General features: G+C 39.2%; 1 protein-coding gene across 1 annotated transcript; it reads right to left on the bottom strand.

The window, feature by feature from the left end:
- Positions 1 to 1,619: 1,619 nt before the first annotated feature.
- LOC149276082 (centrosomal protein POC5-like) lies at positions 1,620 to 16,934 on the bottom strand. Its single transcript, XM_089503934.1, has 12 exons — positions 16,851 to 16,934; positions 15,675 to 15,819; positions 14,880 to 15,043; positions 12,579 to 12,803; positions 10,549 to 10,725; positions 9,326 to 9,430; positions 8,524 to 8,703; positions 5,679 to 5,841; positions 3,602 to 3,720; positions 2,912 to 3,025; positions 2,047 to 2,223; positions 1,620 to 1,757 (listed from the first exon to the last, which is right to left on the bottom strand). Exons 1-12 carry the CDS (start codon positions 16,932 to 16,934, stop codon positions 1,620 to 1,622), a joined length of 1,791 nt encoding a protein of 596 aa, XP_089360060.1.
- Between the last annotated feature and the right edge of the window lie 6,508 nt (positions 16,935 to 23,442).

Here is a 23,442-nt window from a genome sequence, read left to right as displayed (position 1 = left end):
AAGACAGCCACGATGAGTTTCTTCTGAGTTGAGGCCTTGTCTCACCACCGGTATACATTATCAGACTCACAGAAAGGCATCTTTGTAGCACTTATGTTTATAACTGTATTTGCTCATTTATAAGACGACCCCCAAGACTACCCTATAGGGAAAAAGTTTTACTAGTAAATATTAATTCACATGTAAACTATTTTTTCATATTTAATAAAAAGTATGATTGAGAAATTGTTTTTATTTCCTTTTATTTGCCAAAGTGCCTTATACCCCCTCTATGCCACTCTGCCCCCAGATATGTCTTATACCCCCTATATGCCACTCTGCCCCCCCCCCCCAACATACCGATGCATCCCCAGACTTTTCCTCCGTGTTTGACTCCCTGGTGTCTAGTAGAGGCAGCTGGTTGACGTCTGCACGTAGACAACCTCCACTTCTGCCCGGCACTTCTATGACTGAGCACCAGAAGGTCATGTCCTGCCGGCGCTCCGAGCGCCGGCGTGACATGAACTTCTCGTGCTCCATCATAGAAGCCCCAGCGGAAGTGCCGGCAGAACCAGGTACCCTGCAGCGCTGGGGGGAATCCTCCTCTCTGGCAGCTGGTGAACGTCTACGCAATGCGCACAGACAGCCTCCGCTTCTGCCCGGTACTTCCGCTGGGGCTTCTATGATGGCGCACCAGAAGGTCATGTCACGCCGGCGCTCGGAGGTTGCCAGAGAGGAGGATCCAGGTCCCCTGCAGCGCTGCGGGGATCTGGAACTTAGTCTTATAGTCAAACATCTATTTGAGGTCCGAATATAAGAGGGGTACTTTTCAGAGCATTTTCTCTGGGAAAAAAACGGTCTTATGTTCAAGCAAATACGGTATTTCTCCTTGGAGATTGAGGACAAAGGGGCTAAGTTCAAATGTCTCCTCAGTATCAGAGAGGTCTGTCAAATTTACATAATATGGCATTGGTTCCTTTATCCTTGAAGGAGTATTGTTGCAGTCAAACTGCACATGTAGTTATCGGAAAGTCGGTGCACAACCAGGCTGTGGCTAAATATTATTAGAGCTGTACTGTACCAAAATGTGCATAGCTTACTGTCAGCACAGCTCAGAGTGAAGAAGAATGAACCAAAAAAGTTCTCTGTAAAATTGTGAGATATAAGGCCACTTTATGTGTATATGTAATGCTGTTTTAATCAACACTGAATACGGAGATGTTGTCAGGTCCTCTCTGAAAAGCGGTGATTTTGAAATTGTAGCTATAAAGATAATATATATTTATATAAACAAATGCAACAGGTTTAATTGTCTTATTAAAAATCGTATAAAAACAATAAAACAAGTTTAAATATTAAAAAATAGTTACAAAATATTTATATAAAAGCCTCAAGGAATGCATTTATAAATAGTGAACAGTTACAACACAGCAATGATCATTGCACACACAGCTCACTCTGGTTCTGCACCACCCAATGCACTGCTTAGTCCAGACGGTTTCACAGCATTACATGTTACAAATCTATAATTCATGTGTCTCATAAAAATTACTAGAATCATTGCAAAGCTAGGTTCATGGATAAATTTGTGGGGCTGTTACAGAAGAGGCTGCATTTACCACACTAGCCATGACGACATATCAATCAACGACCTTTATTGAATAGACGCTGGGGTGAGCTGTTCTTCCACTCTGGCTGGTGCTCCTGCCACTCATTGAACTTGCACTTTGAAGTGAGGTCCGAGGGTACTTTGCAGCAGTGGCTTGGGAGATCGTTTGCTTTAAGGAAAAAAACAAAGTAGCTTTAAATTTAAAGCGATCAAAATCACACAGACTCACACATACGTGCTGTAACTTTCCTGCTGCTGCATGAAAGTTAAGGGACATCTGGCCAAAGGCCTAATATATGGCAAGAAAAGCACATTAGGGTTGGCCCTCCATACATTAAACATATAGTGAAGGGGGCATGATGGACCAGCCACTCTCCTGCAAACTTCTAGATTCGTTAATAAACCCTTGTGCATAATACTTTGGCCAAAATGCAGAGCCTAACAAATAATAAACTAACCTGAGTTACAGGATGGTGTTTTTCAACTACAACAGAACTCATGGGTGGTGAAACAGCCATCGAAGCTACACTGCTCCCAACTTTATTCATCTTCTGCGTCAGATCTGACCGAGCTGTGATCCGAGCGGTTATAGTCCTTCCGGCCTTCTGCTGACCTGATGTAACAATCCTTGAAGGCTAAGAAGCAGTAAGACATGTCTAAATAGATGCATATTAAAATAACACAATCAAGTTTTTGCCAGATTGTTTTCCATTCTAGTGACTAACGATCAAATAACACCTCATTCACCAACATACTGAATAATCATTTATGTTTAAATGAATTATATAAAGCAAAACATAAAATTATACATTCAGACATTTACATTAATAACAGGCGTTTTTTAGATGCAAAGTATAGTCCCCTCTCTAAAATTCATCTTGTACTGGAAATGTGCAGATAATTACCTGATAACTTCAATATAAACAATGAATAAAGCCGCAATAGCTTAAAGAAATCACTTAAGTTATGCAGGGCAAGCTTCTTCTAGGCAAACTCATGGGGTTTGATCTTTTAGAATATGTATAATGAAGGGAATATGTGCAGCTTTGTTGCCAACCCCCAGGTTAGTGTAGCACCCCAGAGAGAGGAACTTACCCCTAGAACTTTATACTAATCGATGGGGGGGGTCTACATCTAAATACAATTTAAAACTTAATTTATTTCCTGTTATATATGCAAATTCATAATAAAGGAATAACTTAGTTTTATAAAATGAGGGGAGGTACTATATATATATATATATATAAACATGCAAAAGAAACAGGATTGTTACATGTGGAGGGGAGGTACATATTACAAAGATGCGTTGCAGTGAATACATACAAGCTTTTGTGCTGGAATTGCACCTGATCCTGGAGCAGTAACAGAGAAGATGACGGGAGTGTTCGCACTTTCCTTAGATTGGGAGGAACATGGGGCACCAAAAGGTGGCCTATACTAAAAAGGAAAAAAAAAAAAAAAAAAGGCATTATGAAAACCATATATTCAGGGGTCACCTATGTTTCTACTGGTTGCTTTTGTACGCAGATTTACATTTTATAAACATAACGCCCCCATTCTAAGGATCATATAATATACTAATAATATAACGTTCTGATCACACTATATTTCTGTGCTAATCTTTGTTGCAGATTTTATTCCCTATTACAACTGTTATCCCTATAGCTGGATTCTTGAACAAACACAACCATTGGGCTGAAGGTTAGCCGTGGCAGCTCTGGATTCAAGGTAAAGACTGCAGATGATCTTGTTTGTGGGGAGCTTCTGGCGCACTGGGCTAAAGTAAAGGAGCAGTGAGTAACTGCTAACAACTGGAACGTCAGTGCCATCAGTTGGGTAAAGAAAACATGTAATTTCAAAAAGTATATCCTACTCTCTCGAAATACCAAGAGAACTTAAAGACTGGAACATTATTACTTAGTGTTGGTAGGAACTTTAATAAACGTACTGTATTGTGTGAAATATATTTTCATTAATTCTTTATAATATAAAATCACATAAAAGAAAACTCACAGTTGGCTCTGATGAGGCAGGATGGAATCTTGAAGGAAGGTCATGGTCGGATGAGGTCATAGGATGCTGAAATGTAACAGAAGGATTTGAGCCAAGCTCTTCTCTTCTGTGTGCTGGATCTGTTATTTAAAATGGGATTAGTGTCACTTGGAAACCCGAGGACCTCATATGTAATAACAATACTATAAAATGCATCTTGGGTAGAAAAAAAATGCAGAAAATGTAAAGTGCAGCCGACAATTTTCAAGGAATATTACGCTTGAACAGTTTAATGGGCATCTTTATGCAACCGGTCATTCTGTATAACACAAAAGGTGCATTAAGACTTTATGACCTCTGTATTACAGTGACATCTTGTGGTCTGTTTAAACTTGCAATTATTTTAGGTCTGTAATCTTTGTAAGATGAGAAAAAATAATCAGTGCTGTAAAGTGCTGATATATTGAAAAAAGTCTTCACAAGCTAGAGAGCAAAGTCTATAGTGTCTGTAGCGTTTTTTGCATGTAAACCAGGGCTCAACAAATACCACATCCTGGCGCCCAGGTTTTTGCAAATCATGAATCTGGCACTGTATGCTTTCCTGTGTGTGTGTGTGTGGGGGGGGGGTAGCGGGTGCCGTGAGGCTTGCAATGCATGTTAAGTGACCCAGGTGGGAGCCTCACGGCACTTGCCATCCCACGCAAGAAGGCATAGGGTGTCAGATTCACAATGGCAGAAGACAGGCAGCGGCGTGGCAGGTCTACACGAGGTGAGATGGGGAAGGGAGTAAAGTATATGAGTGTGTGTCTGTGTGTGTTTAGATATAGTGCTAGAGTCAGTGTATGTGTGTAAATGTATAGTGCTGGAGTCAGTGTGTGTATGTGTATAGTGCAGTGTCAAAGTGTATATGTATGGTATGTATAGTCTGTAAGTGTGTGTACAGTATATACCATACTGTAGTATCAGTGTATAAGCGTATAGTGCCAGAGTTGGTATGTCTACTGTGTACTAGTGTTCATAGTGTTAGAATGAATATATATATATATATATATATATATATATATATATATATATATATATAGTAGTGTTAGCCAGTGTGTGTGTTTGTGTGCGCACATGTATAAGAGAGTGGTGCTAGCGTTTATGGTGTTTATGTTGCCGTATGGCATTAGCATCGGTGTGTATGTCAGCATACAGTGTTAGCATGTGTGTACATGAATGTTGGCATGTGTCTGTTACTGTATGGTGTTTGAGTGTGTAAATGTATGTCATTGTATGGCAAGGTTTGACAAACCACGGCGCCGGGAAAATAAAAACATGATTGGGGTGAAAAAAAAAAAAAAAAGCTGTCTCCTAACTTTTTTGGCTGGCTCCTACATGCAAACCAAATCTATCAACCCCTGATGTAAACCAAGGACCAAAAGTATGCAACTTTTTTTTTTTGTATAAATAAGACATGGAAAAAGGTCTATTTCCCTTTACCACCATTCATTATATTTAAATGGTGGAGCAGGGCAAACAAATCCTTTCCTTTAGACTATTAACTTGAACCGTAGCTTTCATGGGACAGGGACCTCTGTTTCCTAATGTATTCGTTTGTATTGTGCCTCAGTTAAAAAGGTCTGTGTGTATTTTATGTATCTAATGTACATTTATTACAGCATACAGCACATTTGTTAGTACTAAATATACATACAAACTATGCCTACAATTAACTACTCTAATTTATTTAGTTACCATCACATATTTCAGAGGTGATCGATAAGCCCAGCTGTATGCATATTAAGACCATTACCATTTGTAAACAGGTGATAGTCCAGAGATAGTCGCAGCAGTGACTTTGAATTAAGAGCTCTTAAAACTAGTGCAAAACATTAGCATTTAGAAGCAAGAAGTTAAACAATGCTTGAGATAACTACATGCTGTACTGAGCTAACAGGAAAATCAAGAAAAGGTTATCGGCCTTTAATAAGAAACTGCACAGCTGAACCGACCTATGGGATTCTATTTTTGTCACATTTAAATGAAAACATCCGTCAACATGGCTTGAGTTTGTAAGTTAATTATGCTTAAACAAAAATAATGCTGGATTACAAACCATTATCCATACGACTTTCTCTTCCCTGAAACATTGACATTGCTTCCATATTTAATGCACAGACACCACGCATGAACGCTTTCTTCATGGAACCCTCAAACTGTCCTCTTTCTGCATGAAGTCGCTGTACTTCTGCTCTGGCTTCTTCTAAGGCTCCAGACAACTAGAATTGGAGAGTGTGCAAGCAAAAAAAAACAAAAATCAATCAGCACATTTCTTCCCTTAAGTCCACATGGGAGCGAAACTATGAGTTATTATTCTCATGCTTTAAAAAGGGCAGCTGTTGGGGGGAAAAAAACCCTATAAAACCTATAAAAGAAGACACTATCTTTGTGAAGAAAAGTAACTGCGCAAATATATGAATTGGGGGAAATATAATGTATCAGTTTAGGGACCCAAAACAGACTAGCTTTATATTTTCTCTTGTTGCCGTAAGGTCTATACAAGGAGTCCTAATCCCTTGTATTAGCTGTTGAAATACCTCTGGATTCAACGTTCATTCTTCTTGCAGAGCCTTTGATCGGCCTGGATATTGTCTTTTCTATTGATGTGTATGACCTAACAAATATTTCATCCAGGTCAATCATTTTGTGGTGAGGCTACGACGCCATAAGAAACATCTCTCCACCTAATGTATCAGGTTGTCTTAGTCTGTCAATTCTTGTCTTGTCATACCCCTTGAATTTATGTATTGTATTAAGTGCTGCGTAAATTGTTGGCGCTATATAAAAAAAAAAAAGATAATAATAATAATGTGTATGTTGCTTGTTGATATAAGCTACTGTAGTAGCGTTGCCTGACTGAATTTGCACCACTTATCCTTTTAGGAAGTCTGCAAAATTAATGAGAGCCATCCATACTGTTTTCATCGGTCTATAAATTGGATCAATGGGACCCCAAGTGCCGAATGTCTCTTGCTGACCCACATATGCTCCTAAGCCCAGAGTGAATGCATCTGTATTGACCGTTGCCCACTTTGCAGTTTTTGACCCCTATTTTTGAATTTGACCCCTCTCCCTCATCTTACGTTCCAGCATGGGTCACTTCCGGTTCGGGTCCCAAACTTCTGCTTATGCTCTGTGCGGTAAGAGGAGCTTGCTGCACTATCCCTCCAACAGCCCCAAACCAGGAAGACCGTAAAAACCACAAAGGTACTGGGGGCACCTGTCCTACTTAAAGCACAAGGATGATTACCCATTGTTTGTCTGCCCCATACTACAAAAATAAACAGAAATTACATATAACAACGGGCAACACATGCATAGCTTCATGGTTCACTGCTCCTGTATTGGTCTGAATATAACATCCAGCTGTTTATCAAGCAAAAATGTATATACTTTATATTAGGGCTGCAACTAACGATTATTTTAATAATCAATTAGTTGGCCAATTATTTTTTCGATTAATCGGATAAAAAAATTCAATTTTTTTTCAATTTAAAATAATGTAATAAAAAAACGTACAATTTACACTTTCATCTCTTTATTGCAATGGCCTTTCTCTATTCACCTTCTTATTTTACTGACATAATAATAAAAGCTACAAGAACCCAAACACAGTGTTTCTCAAACTAGGTTTTAATACAAAGTTATTAGTAAATATTAATTCATATGTTAACTATTTTTCATATTTAATAAAAACTATGAGAAAAAAGGCTTGTTTAAATTTTTTTTATTTACCAAACTACCCCCGGTTATGCACATCTGACCCCCAGCTTGCCACTCTGCCCCCATATATGCCTTATACCTCTTATATGCCAGATTCCACTGTGCCCCCTGATATGCCTTATACTCCTTATATGCCAGTGATATGCAACTGAGCCCCCTGATATACCTTTTACCCCCAGATATGTTTTATGCCCCCCTGATATGCCTTATACCCCCTATATGCCCTGAAATTCATAATACCCCCCCATACACCACTATAACTCACCCATACACCACACTGGCTCCTCCCCCTTCCATACACCACTCTGGCTCCTCCCCTCCCATACATCACTTTGGCTCCTCCCCCTCCCATACATCACTTTGCCTCCTCCCCCTCCCATATACCACTTTGCCTCCTCCCCCTCCCATCTCCCCCCTCCCATACTCCACTCTGCCTCCTCCCCCCTCCCATACTCCACTCTGCCTCCTCCCCCCTCCCATACTCCACTCTGCCTCCTCCACCTTCCCATACTCCACTCTGCCTCCTGTCAGAAACGGAGGTTCACAAGACACCAGGGAGCCGGGTAGAGAGGCAGAGTGCCGTATGGGAGGGGTAGGAGGAGGCAGAGTGGTGTATGGGAGGGTGGCTCCCATACACCCCTCTGACTCCTCCCCCGTCCCATACACCGCTCTGCCTCTCTACCCGGCTCCGTTACTGACAGGCACTTTCACTGCAGCTTCATAGAAGCCTCAGCGTAAGTGAAGGTGAGTAACGGAGGCTGTCTGTGTGATGCAGACCCCCACCGGCTGACAGAGAATCATCCTCTCTGTCAGCCGGTGGGGGTCTGCAGTAACGGAGTCGGGAGAGAGGCAGAGTGATGTATGGGAGGGGGGAAGAGTCAGAAGGGTGTATGGGAGGGGGAGAGAGACGGAAGAGAGATACGGAAGTGAGAGACCGGCCGACAGTGAGGGGAATCCAGGTCCCCTGCAGCGTTGCGGGGGATCTGGATTCTAGTGTTATAATCCGATCTCTGTTTGAGGTCGGATTATATAAGGAGAGGAGTTTTTCAGAGCATTTGAAAAGTGTATAAGGCCAGGGTCAGACTGGATGGTATACAAGGCTACTGCAATTCATAGTAGTGGAAGTGGGAGGTTAAAAGCTAGCCAAGCTTTATAGAAAAGCTACATCTGTACATTACCTGTGTAATCTGGGACTCATAACCGTTGGACAGCTCCACACAAACTTCTTCGGCTCTTGTCCGACAAGCCTGTTCAACTTTCTCCTTCCAGTCTGACTCAATAGCTGAATGCCAAGCCCGCCACACATTCTTCATTAATGTTTTCTGATAGTGTTTATCAGCCATACTAGATGCGTAGTCCTAAATGAAGAATGATACTTCATTAAGTTTGCAAAAAAAAATTACTGCACTACATAAGGATTTTTACACATTGACAACACAAAATGGAATTCTTCAAAAAACAATGTTTCTCAGTTTGTTTATATCGATGATAGCAGCCAGAGTTGTCAGTTCTTGCATTTTTATTTTAACCCGTTAATGACAAAGCCCGCACATGTACAGGCACAAAATGCATTGTTTTCAATGGGTTTTGGAACCGCCCATTTTCCTTAAGGAAAGAAATGCAGCAACGCTGTTTTTATTACTACGTGGCCTGTCTGATTGATTTAGGCACACAGTCCCAGCCTTACATTACTTACAATTTACAATGGCCATGGAAGCAAATGCCTCCTAAATAAAGGTGTTATATTAGAAGGTAAAATCCTCCCCACTATGAGGAAACATTTGAAAGATAATTATCTAACTATCCCTGTCCAGGCTGCTCTTTACTTTGCCAGTGGCTTGGCACTTTCTGGTGTCAGTGATGACAAGTCACAAGAACACAACTGATTAAGAACAAGCGGTAATGTGCTGTAATGTACCCTATATAACATGACACACTTGAAAAAGACACACTTTGCCTTGACCTGGTGACAGCATTTACCTCTTGTCTGGCTTCTAAATGTTGGAGGCGCCAGTGTGTAAAGGTTCTTATTAGCTCAGTTTTCTCTTTTTGTTTCTCTAGAGCGTGAGTCAAGTTAGAAATCACCTGAAAAATAATGCAATTCAGTTTCAACATGCAGGGAATCAAAATATATACTTGGGAATGCTTGAAAATCCTCTCTTACTAAATGTAGTGTCCCTTTAAACAAACTTGATTATTTTCAATAATATTTATGATGATAAAGAAAAAAAGCATAATTACAGGCTGCATGAAAATTGCTCAGAAACCCTCATCATTAGCTTTAATCAATTACCCATGGAGCTCTCCCTCTGAACAGTTTTCACTGCGCCCACGCAGCCAGCGGGAGGAATATGGAAATTAAACTAATCTTTTCTGTACATTTTTCATAATACATACATTTAATGTATTACATGTAACCAAAAGATCATACTGTGTACAGTTAATGAATGACGGTAGTGTAAACTGGCTGTCAATTCAGTGGATTTATGCAAGTCTTTGGCTGGTTGACAAATCATATTGTTGTTAACCAATTTAAATTTGTACTTTTTACCTAGGAGAGATTTTATTTTTGTGTCGTTTCTTCTGCCAGGAGAGAGAAATTAATGCTGGAGAGAAATGCATATTCCTGACCGAAGGGTCGCTACAGACTATGTATGCTCTTATGCATTACAATTTGAATTTAAATATAGGTTTTTTTATTTTTCAATTACACTTTATTCACATTGGTGTTACATTGAAACAATATATATATATATATATATATATATATATATATATATATATATATTCTTTTTTTTGAAGAATGCACAGCATTTCATTTATTCACTTTTACGATATATTTGTTATAAATTATTGAACGCTGCACTTTATCTTCTTAATAACGACATCAGTAAGAGGACATGGACAAATACGAACGTGATACGAACAAAGTGACGGCCATTGGTAATTTGCAAAGAGCTACATTAAAAATATTGTTATTCCCAATATTTTTTTTTATTTTTTATGTTTAAAGGAAAAGCTACTCATTAATAAAACAGGCAATGTAAGCAGGTTGTTAGGTAGTACTGTCAGATTTTCATTTTATATTAGTAATTTTATTGATTTTTTTTTTTATTTTTTTTTTACATGCTCTCTCGGTTACAAATGTGTGGGGGCAATAAAATGTAGTTTGAAAGGTAGAACATTCTGCACACATACATTACCTCATCTTTTCTTTGTATAGAAGTTGTATATGTCTCTAGTAACTCCTGAAGGTTATCTACTTGGCTGCTCAGCTTGGTAATGTGTTCAGTGTGCTTCTCATCCTGCTTCTTCATCTCCTGTTTATGCTGCTCAATTATGGTCAGTCTCCATTTGCTTAATTCTGCCAGGACATTTGTCTGTAGAAAACAGAAGAATACATCATTGTGTATTAATTCTATTTAAAAGTACTAGCAATTTGTAAAGTCTGTGCATAGTGTAGGTCCTTCTGAAAATGCAACGGCATTTCTAAGTATTGCTAGAAACAAAGCTCACGTTGACTGAAACTCTTGGCTTCTAGAAAGATTGATGCATCGAACAACAAGGTTGATTAAGCATGATCATCTACTCTGCTCACATGCTTAGGAGTTTCTTGCACAGAGATGGATCCTTGTGTTTCCCAATCTCCTTTGGAATGAATATTGATTTTGTGACATGGTTATTTTATCTTGATAGATTTCCACAGTGCTAACAGCTGGTGTATCATAGTGTTATCCTTGAATTTTAAGGGGCAAACAAATTGCACAGTAAAGTACAAATAAGTACTTCAAGTAAGATAAACACCCCATGTAGAAGGGTGAAAGTACCGTATTTGCTCGATTATAAGACGACCCTGATTATAAGACGACTCCCCCAAAATCTAAATATTAATTCAGGGAAAAAACAAAAAGCCTGAATATAAGACTACCCTATAGGAAAAAAAGTTTTACTAGTAAATATTAATTCATGTAAACAATTTTTTCATATTTAATAAAAGCTATGATTGAGAAAAAAAAATATATTTTTTTATTTCCTTTTATTTGCCAATCTGCCCCCCCGTTATGCACATCTGCCCCCAGGGTTGCCCCTCTGCCCCCAGAAATGCCTTATACCCCCCCTATTTGCCAGTCTGCCCCATGATGTGCCTTTTAACCCTCTATATGCCACTCTGCCTCCAGAAATGTCTTATACCCTCCTATATGCCCTTCTGCCCCATGATATGCCTTTTAACCCCCTATATGCCAGAGTGGCATATAGGGGGTTAAAAGGCATATCATGGGGCATAGTGGCATATAGGGGGTTAAAAGGCATTTCTGGAGGTATATATATATATATATATATATATCTGCTAACAGCAATCACACTCCTATCAAGCCAAGGCAGCCAGTACATGCTGGAACCTGGGGATGATAGGACTGTGAGTACAGCCTCCCTATGCCATGCTACCACCACCACCCCCCTTACACATCCATGCTATCACACACTCATTCACAAACATTTAAATACTCATTCATTCCATTCAAAAACCCTCCCCCACCCCCTTACCCGAACTGCAGATCTCTCACTCAGACTTCTGCAGGGGCCGGCTGTGCGAGCAACTTCTCTGGCCCCGCCCCCAGAGGAAGGAGGGGGGAGGCAGAGTTATGTGACACTCTTCTAGCTTCCTGTTCTCCTGCCGCTGGTAGAAGAGAAGCTGCTCGCGACCAAAGCACCGGTAAGCAGCCTGGCCCCAGCGAAGGTCTGATTAGAAGACGACCTCGATTATAATCGGGCAAATACGGTACATAAATCACATTTTCAAGTAGACCTAAAATTGGCTGAATGGTTTTATAGTACTCTCAACATCACAGATACAACACACTATACCGGGTCTCCTTAGATACGATCTGTCTTTATGTCCACGATCACGCCTTCAGTGCAATCAATCCTAACACTGAAACACACTTGCAACATGTGAAGTAGATGATGATTGAGGGTTACATCAGATGGCAGCATAATAGTTTAGGTTGAAAATGTCAACCTAATTCTTGACTTCTCTCACATTTGTAATTTATTTTTTATATTATTTAGCTACAAATAGAGCTCTAACACCTTTGCACTTGTTCAGGTCAATGCAGATATGATGTGAACACGTCATAACTAGTTTATCACACGTATGACCTCCCTAATGAAAATTCACCATTGGTTTTTCTTGTAATAAGGACTAATAACTCAATTTAAGTTGTTCCCGTACCTTAAGGTTTCCACTCCAAAAATCAAGCACATTTTCCACATGGTTCATGTTTTCAGGGGACACAGGGAGCTCCGTCACTCTTATCTGTTCAGTGCGAAAATCAGCGGAAGATGCGGAGCCTTGAAGAGAAAGCCCTTCGGAACGAACAGGAGAAAATCCCTCCACGCCTGACAGAAGAGAGTATTTTACATTATGTGGCATTGACATTCTAATATAACAGCATACCTAAAAATCAAATTTTATCTTTAAAAAAAAAAAGATTATTATTTGTGGGCATGGTAAAAGACACTCAACATAAGAAAGTTACATAATGTTAACCAGACTGAGTACTATGGAATATCTGCTTGGTTATTTCCATTAATATGCATGTGGTTCTCTTAATTGTACTCGCAGGGCCGGCCGAAGACTTAACGCCGCCTGGGGCGAAGTTTAAAATGCCGCCCCCCGCCGACACCGGGGGGGGGGCGGCATTATCTACCCCCCCCCCCACCGGTACTTACCCTTAAACAGTCCTGCGGCGAGTCTCCCTGTGATGCCACGGTGCCGGCTTGTAATGCTGAGCGCGGGAAAGTCACGTCACCGAGACCGAACAGGGAAACTCGCCGCAGAGGAGAGAGAGAGGGGCGCCGAGCGGGTAAGCGAAGACCACTCGGTGCCCCTCTCTCTCTCCTCCGCTTAAAAAAAAAACAAAAAAAAAAACGCTTGGGGCGGCAAAGTGCCGCCCCTTCTGAAGTGCCGCCTGGGGCAATTGCCCCAGTCGGCTCCATGGTAGGGCCGGCCCTGTGTACTCGCCACAGATACACAGTAAATCAACTATATAAATAATATTACACCCATGAATATTTTAGCTAAGTTTCACAAGTTTGTGTAATGACGAGAACTACTGAATTAAAGGCCAGCACTTCTCTTAGACCTATCAATATTTTCTGGTTAGGCAAGGTTAAAAAGAAGCTGTGAGGTGTATAGTATACAATATTTTAAGATCCAGGTTCCATAACACACTGGCAAAAACACCAGAGGGAGTCAGAGGCTTAAACGTTAAGTAAGAAAACATAACTTTGCTGAGTTACTGAAGTGATAATTGTAATGGTGTTCTAGCAGATGCCGTAGAACTGTGGGAATGCATGGATATGTATAATGATACACTAAATATGAGTTCATTTTTTTTTTTGCAGCAACAGATAGAAAGAAATGGATAGACTAGATTGTCCAAACGCCACCGTACTGTATGTTTCTATATGGATCATCATGTTCATTTACAGATGGGACAAATATATTTGCAGCCCCACAACACAGCAGAAATATCATGTATGTACCTTCTGCACATAAACATTAAGATTGATGCGAAGCTGTGGGCGAATAGATTAGCTTTTACATCCTTGCATAAGTCTTTTCTAAGTGCAGTCCTTTAAATAGTTGGTTTGGCACAATTATGGATGTGAAATTCCAATCAGCCCGCTATGCTCTTCCTACAATACCTCTTTCTCTGTCTGTGTGAGACAAGGTAGCGAAAAGGATCCCTGAACTTTATCAAAGGCAACACAACCTGTTAAGTTCTTATTAAAGACATGCAGCTACACCCATGGACAGACTACGGTTTGTGCAACCTTTTTCCTGTCAATATTCCGTCATCTTGGAGTAAACGTACTATATATTTGTTTCTTGCGGTTAAGTTGAAAGCGTGAAATCTGTTTCCTCATTTCTTCAGATCATTTCAGTAGTAGAAATTCAGAGGCGTATGGGAGAAAAGAATCATACCCTGAGCCACACTATAAGACTTGAAGAGTCTTGTTTGTGCAATATGGAGTTCTCGACACAATAATTAAAACAAACCTACCTATGCGTGTGCATAATCTCGCTCTGTATTTGCTGGTCACATTATGTATGTACATATATATATAAATTCCAATAATAGTTACTGGCACTCCTGGGACTTCTATAAATGATCACACGAAAACTCCAATTTTCTGGTCAACGTTTCAGTCTTTTTTATTTGTAGACTTCTTCAAAGACTGAAACGTTGACCAGAAAATGTATATTTATGCAGGGTAATGCATATTCATAACAACGTACCTTATACATTTATTTCTTAACCTCTCTGCTTTGCCATTTTGTGTTTTTGGGAAATACAATTTTTTTTCGATTCCTTGTAATTTTATTATTGTTTAGAATAACAAAAACGTGGAAAATATATATATATATAAAAAAAAACAAAAATCTTTGGTTAAGACTACAATTACATTGGTGCCTGTTGGTACTGAGCATTGTGGATGTTGTGGCACGGTTTCATTATTTTACTACTTTAACTACATTAAATGACACAAAGCTCTTACTTTTCCGAATGTCCGGTGCTGGAAAACCAGGTTTGGGAACAGCAGACCCCGAAACAGTTGTTTTAAGATCACTTGTTAAAGACTTGTTAAAGCTCTCTTTAGAAGATTCTGTTGAAACAGTGGTTTGCCTTGCTACATGGGAAATCAAAACAGATTAACAGGAATTACAGATGACAAATTCATATATATTTCACATATCTTCACGAAAAATAATAGCAATCAAGGACAGCAATGGACTCACTTTTTCCAAATCAACCAACGGACAACAGAAAACAAGCAAGTTATTCACGCGACCAATAAAACCAATGAAGCTTTATGTAGAGAGATAGCCAAGGTAGTGTTTGCTTTTTTTCTTTCAGCAGTTTTGTTACAGTAAAACGTTAAAATATTTAATGAAAAGTTAAAACTGAAATAGAAGATGCACTCTATAACAGTCATAAATATATGTGTATATTTAAATAATTTAATAGAAGTTAAAGTATTAATGCTAATCGGACATGCTGTAGAATATATTTTCGGTATTTTATCTCCTTTTACATTGTAATGTCAAAAGGAAAATAAAAACTTCTGCTATGGAAGGAGTCATAGTTTTCCTGCATGTTTCTAAGATTTCCTTAAGGCAAATTTTAAAAAGCATTATTATAGTTATGAATCATAGGACAGTGAACTCAAATACGCCGGTATGTCATCTGCCTAGACGTACGGGCTCTGGTTTCAGCAATGCATTTATACCGCAACGCTCTCAAGCGTGGTTACACATTACCTGGAATTTGCTCTCGTCCAGTTTCCGTTAGACCTGAAAACCTGTCACTTGAGGTTTGCTCTCCAGCGGGTTGATGTTGCCTGAGGAGATGAGGCCCAAACTTTGGAGTTACCACCGCGTAACGGAGAAGTTCATCATATTCATCCTGTCATGGGGGGGGGGGGGGGGGACAGAAACTACTCAGCTGCGTATTGTCAAAAGAAAATCCTTCTGGACCAGAAGGTTAGAATAAAACTTTCATTCCAAAAATTTACTCAGAAGGCAAACAACATCAATAAAATGCTCAGTGCCACATGCTAAAACGGACACTCAATCTCCAGATGCAGGGTTTATTGAGCTGGACAACATACGTGTTGCATGTTACTTTGCAAAATATTACTGTACACAGAGGTGGCTAGCAATGACTGTGAGATCACACAGAACCTATCTCACCCTTAGCACTACAATATAATTGCGGGTTTATCATTTAATAATAGATGTAGAAAACGTATGTGCCAAAACACAAACCTGTCGCGTGTTCTCTGGCCGTAACGATAGTTGGACTAAAATATATGAAACTAAATTTTCAATTATATGAAGGTTAGGCCATGTTTGGGGTCATAAATGAAACAAACAAGCTATTAAGATATAACTCAGAATATGCTGATATAATAGAGGAAGTCAAATATAGGAGTTAAAAACTGAGAAATTAACTTTAATACTGCTCTAAAAGGGGGCTCATACCAAAAAGTAGTAGTTTGATTGTTTAATTTTATTCTTTGCTATTCTATTTTATTAGTATTGTTTCTGATATTGTCTGTATTTTTGTATATTCTATATATATTGGCGATATATATTTTTTATTGACATTATTTATTAAACTGTTGTATGTATGTTTTCTTCTTCTAGACAACCACTTGAATCAAACTAAAATATTGCTGGCCAAAATATTACAATACTATTAGTGGAATATGTTTTAGGTTTTAGTAAATCTTATGGGGGGGGCTGTCTGAAATTGTTTGTTGGGAGATCTGTTTATATTCCAATTGAAAGGTGGGGGGTCCAGTACAATGTGATGAAGCTGTGCAGTATTTGCATATTTCTCATGGCACTCAATACATTTATCAAACATTGTTTGGTATCACTGCAAACTCTGTTATTGTTGAAAGCCATGTAATTGATTGCTTTGGTTCATACCTGAAAGTCTGATGATACTGAACTGCCATGGTCTGAATCTTTTGGGATGATAGGACTTGCACTGCTCTCCTCATCTGAAGACATCTGCACAAAAATATTGTACTTGATAACGTTGTATCTCCTCTTACAGATAAAGAAGTCTACTCCGGCCCAATTATTTGTAGTTGGAAAAAGGATTTCTTTATTTATATTTTTTTGTCTGGTATTCAGGGCATCATTTTACTAAATGTCTTTTCCATTTTTGTTTTTCTTCCAGTTAAGTTACCATATTTACCTGTTACTCCAAATCTGAACTTTCACCTAAAAAGGTAAATGGAACTATAGAAATGATCAATTTTAAAATATTGACGCCTAACATTTCTGTATAGATCACGCCGCATATATAGCATACATCAGCAATCCTGTAGAGCAGAGTTGAAGATACAGAGATTATGTGTTTGTGGAGACGGATGATTAGGGGCATAAGGCAAAAAATAAATAAAAAAAGGGAGCGCTAACGAAGAAACCAAGTGCTTATGTCTCAGGTTGATATTGGCGCACAAAGATGTATGCTTGAAATACTGAATTGTTGTGTTAATCCATGTTCATTGCATTGTAAAGTTTAAGGCAGACTCTAATAGTATACAACATGAACAGGGTTAGCCAGTAGGCAGCTCTCTATCTCCATCTGCCCTAGGGTCGGTCAGCATCAGGATGAATTCACTTCAACATCAGCTAAGCAACTACTTATTGGTTAGTCCTAGACTGGGAAGAGCCATTTTAACTCCATTTCCACAGAATTTTGATTTTAATCCCTTCATATTTGCCATACACCCGTATTAATCTGTTCCCCATAACCCCACTATCTTAATCGCTACAGAAATAAAGCAGGCAATGACAGCATTAAGAAGAAACCGAGATGTAACTTCATGCCTGGAAGCACCCTGGTTGAAGGCACTATTTTGCTGCCGAACCGCCTTTAACTGCATTTACTTTTGTTGTTGGGTTAGTGTGCAATGTCAGCTGTTTTGCTAAAGCAACACCGGCGGAAGTAAAATTAGTTAAAACAACTGGTCGACAACCAAAGGTAAGAGAGTTCTAGGGACCTCATAGTTATGGGAATTTTGCTACTTTAGCTCCTTAGGTTCCATATCCAGAGAATATGGGGAAACATATTAAAGAGTCAGAATGCATGGCAGATCTACTTTAAGAACCCCCCCTTGGTGGTTGAGAGTTTGCTCTGACTACTACTGCACAATGTCATATTACCCCTAATAAAGTGAGCGCGCTCCCAGGAAACACGTAGGGTGAGACACATCCAAATACCGGACTGCTAAATCTCACACACGGGAACCGCAGGAGTACCACCATTTGTCTCCAGCCGGCAGTATGCTATTTTAACAATTTTATCTTGTAATTTATTTATTAAAGAGAGCGCTGGAAACAGAGTGTTTTTATGGAATACACTATAGTCCTCTTTCTTTAGACTTGATGTCATCCATTGGTGCCATTTAAATCTGAAGTGTCTGGAGGCAATTTATGAAATATTGAACTTTTTTTTTAATTATTATTATTGCATATAGCATTTGGTTTTACTTATGTATTCATTGATTGTTTTACTGATTCTAATCCATATCTATGTATCCAGTTATTATACTTCTACACATTGTCTACATAATGTATTTTAATTGATTGATTTAAAAAGGTACGTATCATCTCTTTAGTTATTTAATACTATCAATAAGACCTGATCCTCAGTCTGCGCAGGTGTCCCTTTCTGTAGGGTCTCATGCCACCCAATTACTACTAAGATAAAATCAAGACAGTGGATCCAGGAGTATAGTAGATCTACTTCGGTGGCAGCTGATTTCTTCTGGCTGCTGTTGTAAGCATAGGAAGATAATATCAGGGAAAGAAATTCCCGTATATGTTACTTCTGCAATCTCTTTCTACAAACCTCAGCTTCCAGGAGGTCAAACTGTAATCTAAAAAAAAATAAACATCCCAAATTAATTAAACTGATCAATAAATAAAAACACAAGTAACACCCTTAATGACAAAGCACGTACATGTAAGGGCTCAAAATGCATTGTTTTCAATGGGTTTAGGGACAGCCCATTGTCCTTAAGGGGTTACGATACAAGTTACGATTTTTGTTTCAAGTCTGCGTCATTGATAAAGCGTACAGAAATGGCAAGTTACATTCATTTTTAGCAACACAACTAAAGGCTTTTTTATCCAACTTCATTATCTACGGATTCCAGTAACTCATTTTAAACCAGCACAAGGGAATTACAATTATAAATGTACTTTCTACAGCTTAAGCACTTATTGTTTCTCAGGAACCCTTTTATACCCATTTTGAGAACCTACAAATTACATCAGGATAGGAAACCCGTAGATCTGAATGTGTGCCTATGATTATATATATATATATAAATTAATTACAAGTAGAGTATCATGTATCACTGCTGACTTATGGTGTTTATAACCTCACTGAACAATAAACCGCCACCCTCATACTGCTTCTACAATCATACATGCAGCGCTGGTTCATTTAGCATTTATCTGAAGTATACCTTGTCACACGGGTTTAAATAAATCTTTCGGACTGCTGCACCGTTTTAGTCGCTTCTGCACACTTTTTCGGCCTCTTCACTTCCTTATGACAGGAACACAGCTGACCACAAACAGATTCAAACTGCGGGAGCAAGAACAAACTGCTTCCGGATTGGCCGAACACCCGTGCAAGCTAAACAGAGATTGGCGGAATCCTTCCGTGACGACATTCGATTTCCCAAAGATGCAGCGCGCATGGACGCCGGTCCTCTGGTTTCCATAGTAACGACTCCAAATGTAGTTTCCGACTGAAACGGCTTTGGTGATAGCTATTAGCTACGCGCTTGGGTAAGGTGCGAAGGCGGGAATATAGTGGTATTTAGTATGAACGTAGCTTATGTATACATCTATTTTCGTTGCAATTTGTATTGTAAGTATATGCAGTTATTAATATTGGAGACAAAACAAAATGCATGTAATATGATGATATATTATTTTAGCATGAGATACTAGAGAATAAAATGATTGATTTTTATTTTATTGGGTCTTAGTGTTATTTACAGAAGCTGAAGGTGTTGAGGTTGTAAATTGAGCCAGGCTATAAAAAATAAGCAATATATTGCTTATTATTTAAAGTATTTTTTTTCCCACTCAAATTAGGGCATTCTAATTCTAGCGACATGGAGGCATTCAGCAATACCAAAACATGTAGGGGCCCCGTTTGGCGGCTCCTAGGAGCGATCCTGTTTATCATATTGAACGGCTGTATGCCTTTCAAAATATGGTAGATAAAAAAGTGCACAAACATATCAGGAGAAGCAGGGAAAAAATAAATGGTTAAATTGGTAGCCCAGTGATGTCACCATGACATCACTGGTGTGAAAATGTATTAATGATCTCCAAAGGGATCTGGAGGCACTTGGAACAGTGCAAAAACCTAAAATAAATAAATAAAAATTATACCCCCCACAAAAAAACAGTGCCCCTTCCTCTAAAAGTAATAATAAAAAAAAATCATGACCCCCATGGGCTGTAACTCTCTCTGCACACAGTGGTTGGGAGGCGTTCTCTTCACCACTCTTCTGTTTTGTGTACATGAATGTGTCCTTACAAGAGCTTTATTAGTATTATTTATTGTTTTATAATGCGCCATCATATTCTGCAGCGCTGTACAATGGGAAATAATACGTAGTGGATAACCTAGCAATTTGACTTACAGAAACAATCGGTTAAGGGGCTCTTCTCAAACAAGCTTACATTCCTGAAGGAGTTAGATAAAAGTGCCACTGTTAGGGAAGGACCAGCCACAGTAATATATGTATTTTTCGAAGGAAGGTAAGGGACTAGGAAAGGTGAGCTAAAGGAAGATGGGAGGATATGCGTTAACATATAAGTTTGTAGGCGTCCCTAAAGAAGTGGGTCTTGAGGGATTTTTTGAACTGGTGGATTGTAGATGGGTGAGAAGGGTATGAGGGTAATCTGCTAAAACAAGGTTACAATAATTACAAGGCAGAAGATAATAAGAGCACGGACAAGAGCCTCAGTGGCATTTTGAGTTAGGAAGGGACGAACGTAGGCAATGTTTTTAAAATGGAGAAGGCACAATTTTGAGAGAGACTGGATGTGTGTGGGGGTGAATGAGAGGTTAGAATCAAGTGTGACACCAAGGAAGTGAGCCTAAGGGGATGATGAGATGATTACACAATTGACTTTGGAGGGAGGGAAGATAAGAAGTTCAGTTTAAGGAATCACGAAGACTTCCAGTTACAGACAGAAAAGACAGGTAGTTACACAATCTAAGAGGGAGGGAGATCAAGAGAGGATAAGCAGATCTGGGTGTCATTGGCATACAGGTGGTATTGAAAGTCAAAGATTAGTTTGCCTAGTGAGTAGTGCAAAGTGAGAACAGAAGGGTCCCTAGAACCGAGCCTTTGGCAACACCAACTGAGAGGGGAAGGAAAGAGTGTTACTGGAAAGTGAACAGCTGAAGGAATCATCAAGACGACCATGATCGTGAAGTTTGAAGGAGAAGACAGTGGTACAATAGCAGCAGAAAGATTCAGTTAGATTAGCATAGTGTAGTCGCCCTTGGATTTAGCAGTGATTAGGTAACTTAGTAAGGGCGATGTCAGTAGGATGTTGAGAGCAGAATCCAGATTGAAGAGGGTCAAGTAAGGAGTTAAGAAACATAGTTATTTGATTATGTACAATTTTTTCAAGAAGCTTGAAGGCAGGAGGTAGAGAGATGGGAGAGTAGTTGGATAGATCAGTCTTGTCTAGGTAGGACTTTTTTAAGATTGGAGTTATGGTAGCTTAAAAGATAATGGGGCAGATCCCAGTACACAGAGAGAAGCTGAAGTTATGAGCTAATGTAGGGAGAGAGTCTGAGTGAGATGAAGGGATAGGATTAAGCAGAGGTGGTTGGACAAGGGGAACGAGGAAGGAATCACATCTTCAGTGATGAGAGGATTGCTTTAATGTAGAAGAAGTGCTTAATGTTTGAGTGGATGCAGAGTGAAAGGGAGGACAAGGGCAGCAGATTAACTGTGCAGATATTTCACATCAATTTCAGTTTAAATTTTATTATTCAAGTGGCAAAGTCAGAGGCAGTAAGGTTAGTTGAAGGGGTAGTTATTATAAGGAGAAGAATATTGAAAGTATTGAAGAGGAATTTGTGGTTTTGAGATAGGGAAGCGATAAAGTAGGTTTCCTTAGAAAGAGTGAGAAGAAGAGTAGCAGGAATGAAGCATACATTTATAGTTCAGGAAATCAGACAGTATGAGACTTCAACCAACTACGTTCAGCAGTGCGGGAACAACATCGAAGGTGTCAGGTTAGTGTTGTGTGCCAGGGTTGGAAACTTGAGCATAGTGAAGAGTGAGTTGTAGTAGGGGCTACATCCTTAAGAGCGGATGCAAATTGATAAAAGGAAAAGATGTACACTGTCTTACTTTCACAAAGCTTGTACAGTTTAACCTCATACTTTTCCCTCTTAGAAGGTATATATTGTTTAGATTGTAAGCTCGTTTGAGCAGGACCCTCATCACCTGTTGTCTCTGTAACTCAGATTGTTATGTTACATATGTACAGCGCTACGGAATTTGATGGCGCTATATAAAGCAATAAATAATAATAATAAATATCAGCCTTCCTCTAAATATGTTAGATAGGCTTTTTACGATCAGTCTTATTTTATAAAGCCTGTCATACGATGGGTCAGTTATAGGAGGGCACATGGTGATTTAAATTAGAAAGCTATTACTGGTTATCGCTGCTGGAAAAATAGAGGGAGCTAGGTCAAGGATTTTGCTCCAATAGGAAGGAATTTACTTTCTTCCAAAAAAAATGTGTCTCACAAACCGCATTCGTGACAACATGGCTACTTATGCCAGGTGTTTCTATAAAAGGGAAGTCACCAAAATCAGGAATCTGCACACACTCCCCACAGGAACTCAGGTGCTTAGCTGTGCCAGGAAGGGCCAGCTCCCCAGTAAATCAAAATAGAAAAAGGCTCCAGGCACTCAAGGGTTCCATCAGGCAGATTTATTGAAGGAGAAAGACAACAACGTTTCGACGATGAGGTCTTTATCAAGTTGGTAAAGACCTCATTGTGAGGTCGAAACGTTGTTGTCTTTCTCCTTCAAAAAATCTGCCTGATGGAACCCTTGAGTGCCTGGAGCCTTTTTCTATTTTGATTTTCTATAAAAGGGGACACATTGGGTACAATAATGTTGGCAGGCACCCAGGTCTGCTGTGATAGACTGAAAGTGACCCTAAAGTTTTATTTTTAGGTTCAGAGTGTCATTGGACAGAGGACATGCCAAAGTTTATGCCTGCTCGGCTATATACAATTTAAATGTTTTACAAAAAAAATAATTTAAGAGCTCTTAACTTACAAACTAAACCACCTCCCTGTTCATCAAAAAAAAATTCACGATAGTTTTATTTTTTTCCTCCCTACCTACTAACAAAATGAATTGAAGAAAAAGATGGACAGCAATGCACTTGAATACAATGTATCACTTACCGAACATTAAAGATTTAGGCAGAGCCA

The sequence above is a fragment of the Sceloporus occidentalis genome, unplaced genomic scaffold (assembly GCF_023333645.1).
Source record: "Sceloporus occidentalis isolate IW3139 unplaced genomic scaffold, rSceOcc1.0.p SCAF_248, whole genome shotgun sequence".
Taxonomy (NCBI): domain Eukaryota; kingdom Metazoa; phylum Chordata; class Lepidosauria; order Squamata; family Phrynosomatidae; genus Sceloporus; species Sceloporus occidentalis.
This window is presented reverse-complemented; position numbering and strand designations above follow the sequence as displayed.

Coding starts and splice junctions, on each gene's coding strand:
- LOC149276082 (XM_089503934.1), bottom strand. CDS start 16,934: ATGTCTTCAGATGAGGAGAGCAGTGCAAGTCCTATCATCCCAAAAGAT. Junction 10,726..12,578: donor TTTGGAGTGGAAACCTTAAG/GTACGGGAACAA, acceptor TGTTTTCTACAG/ACAAATGTCCTGGCAGAATT. Junction 9,431..10,548: donor CTATACAAAGAAAAGATGAG/GTAATGTATGTG, acceptor ATTATTTTTCAG/GTGATTTCTAACTTGACTCA.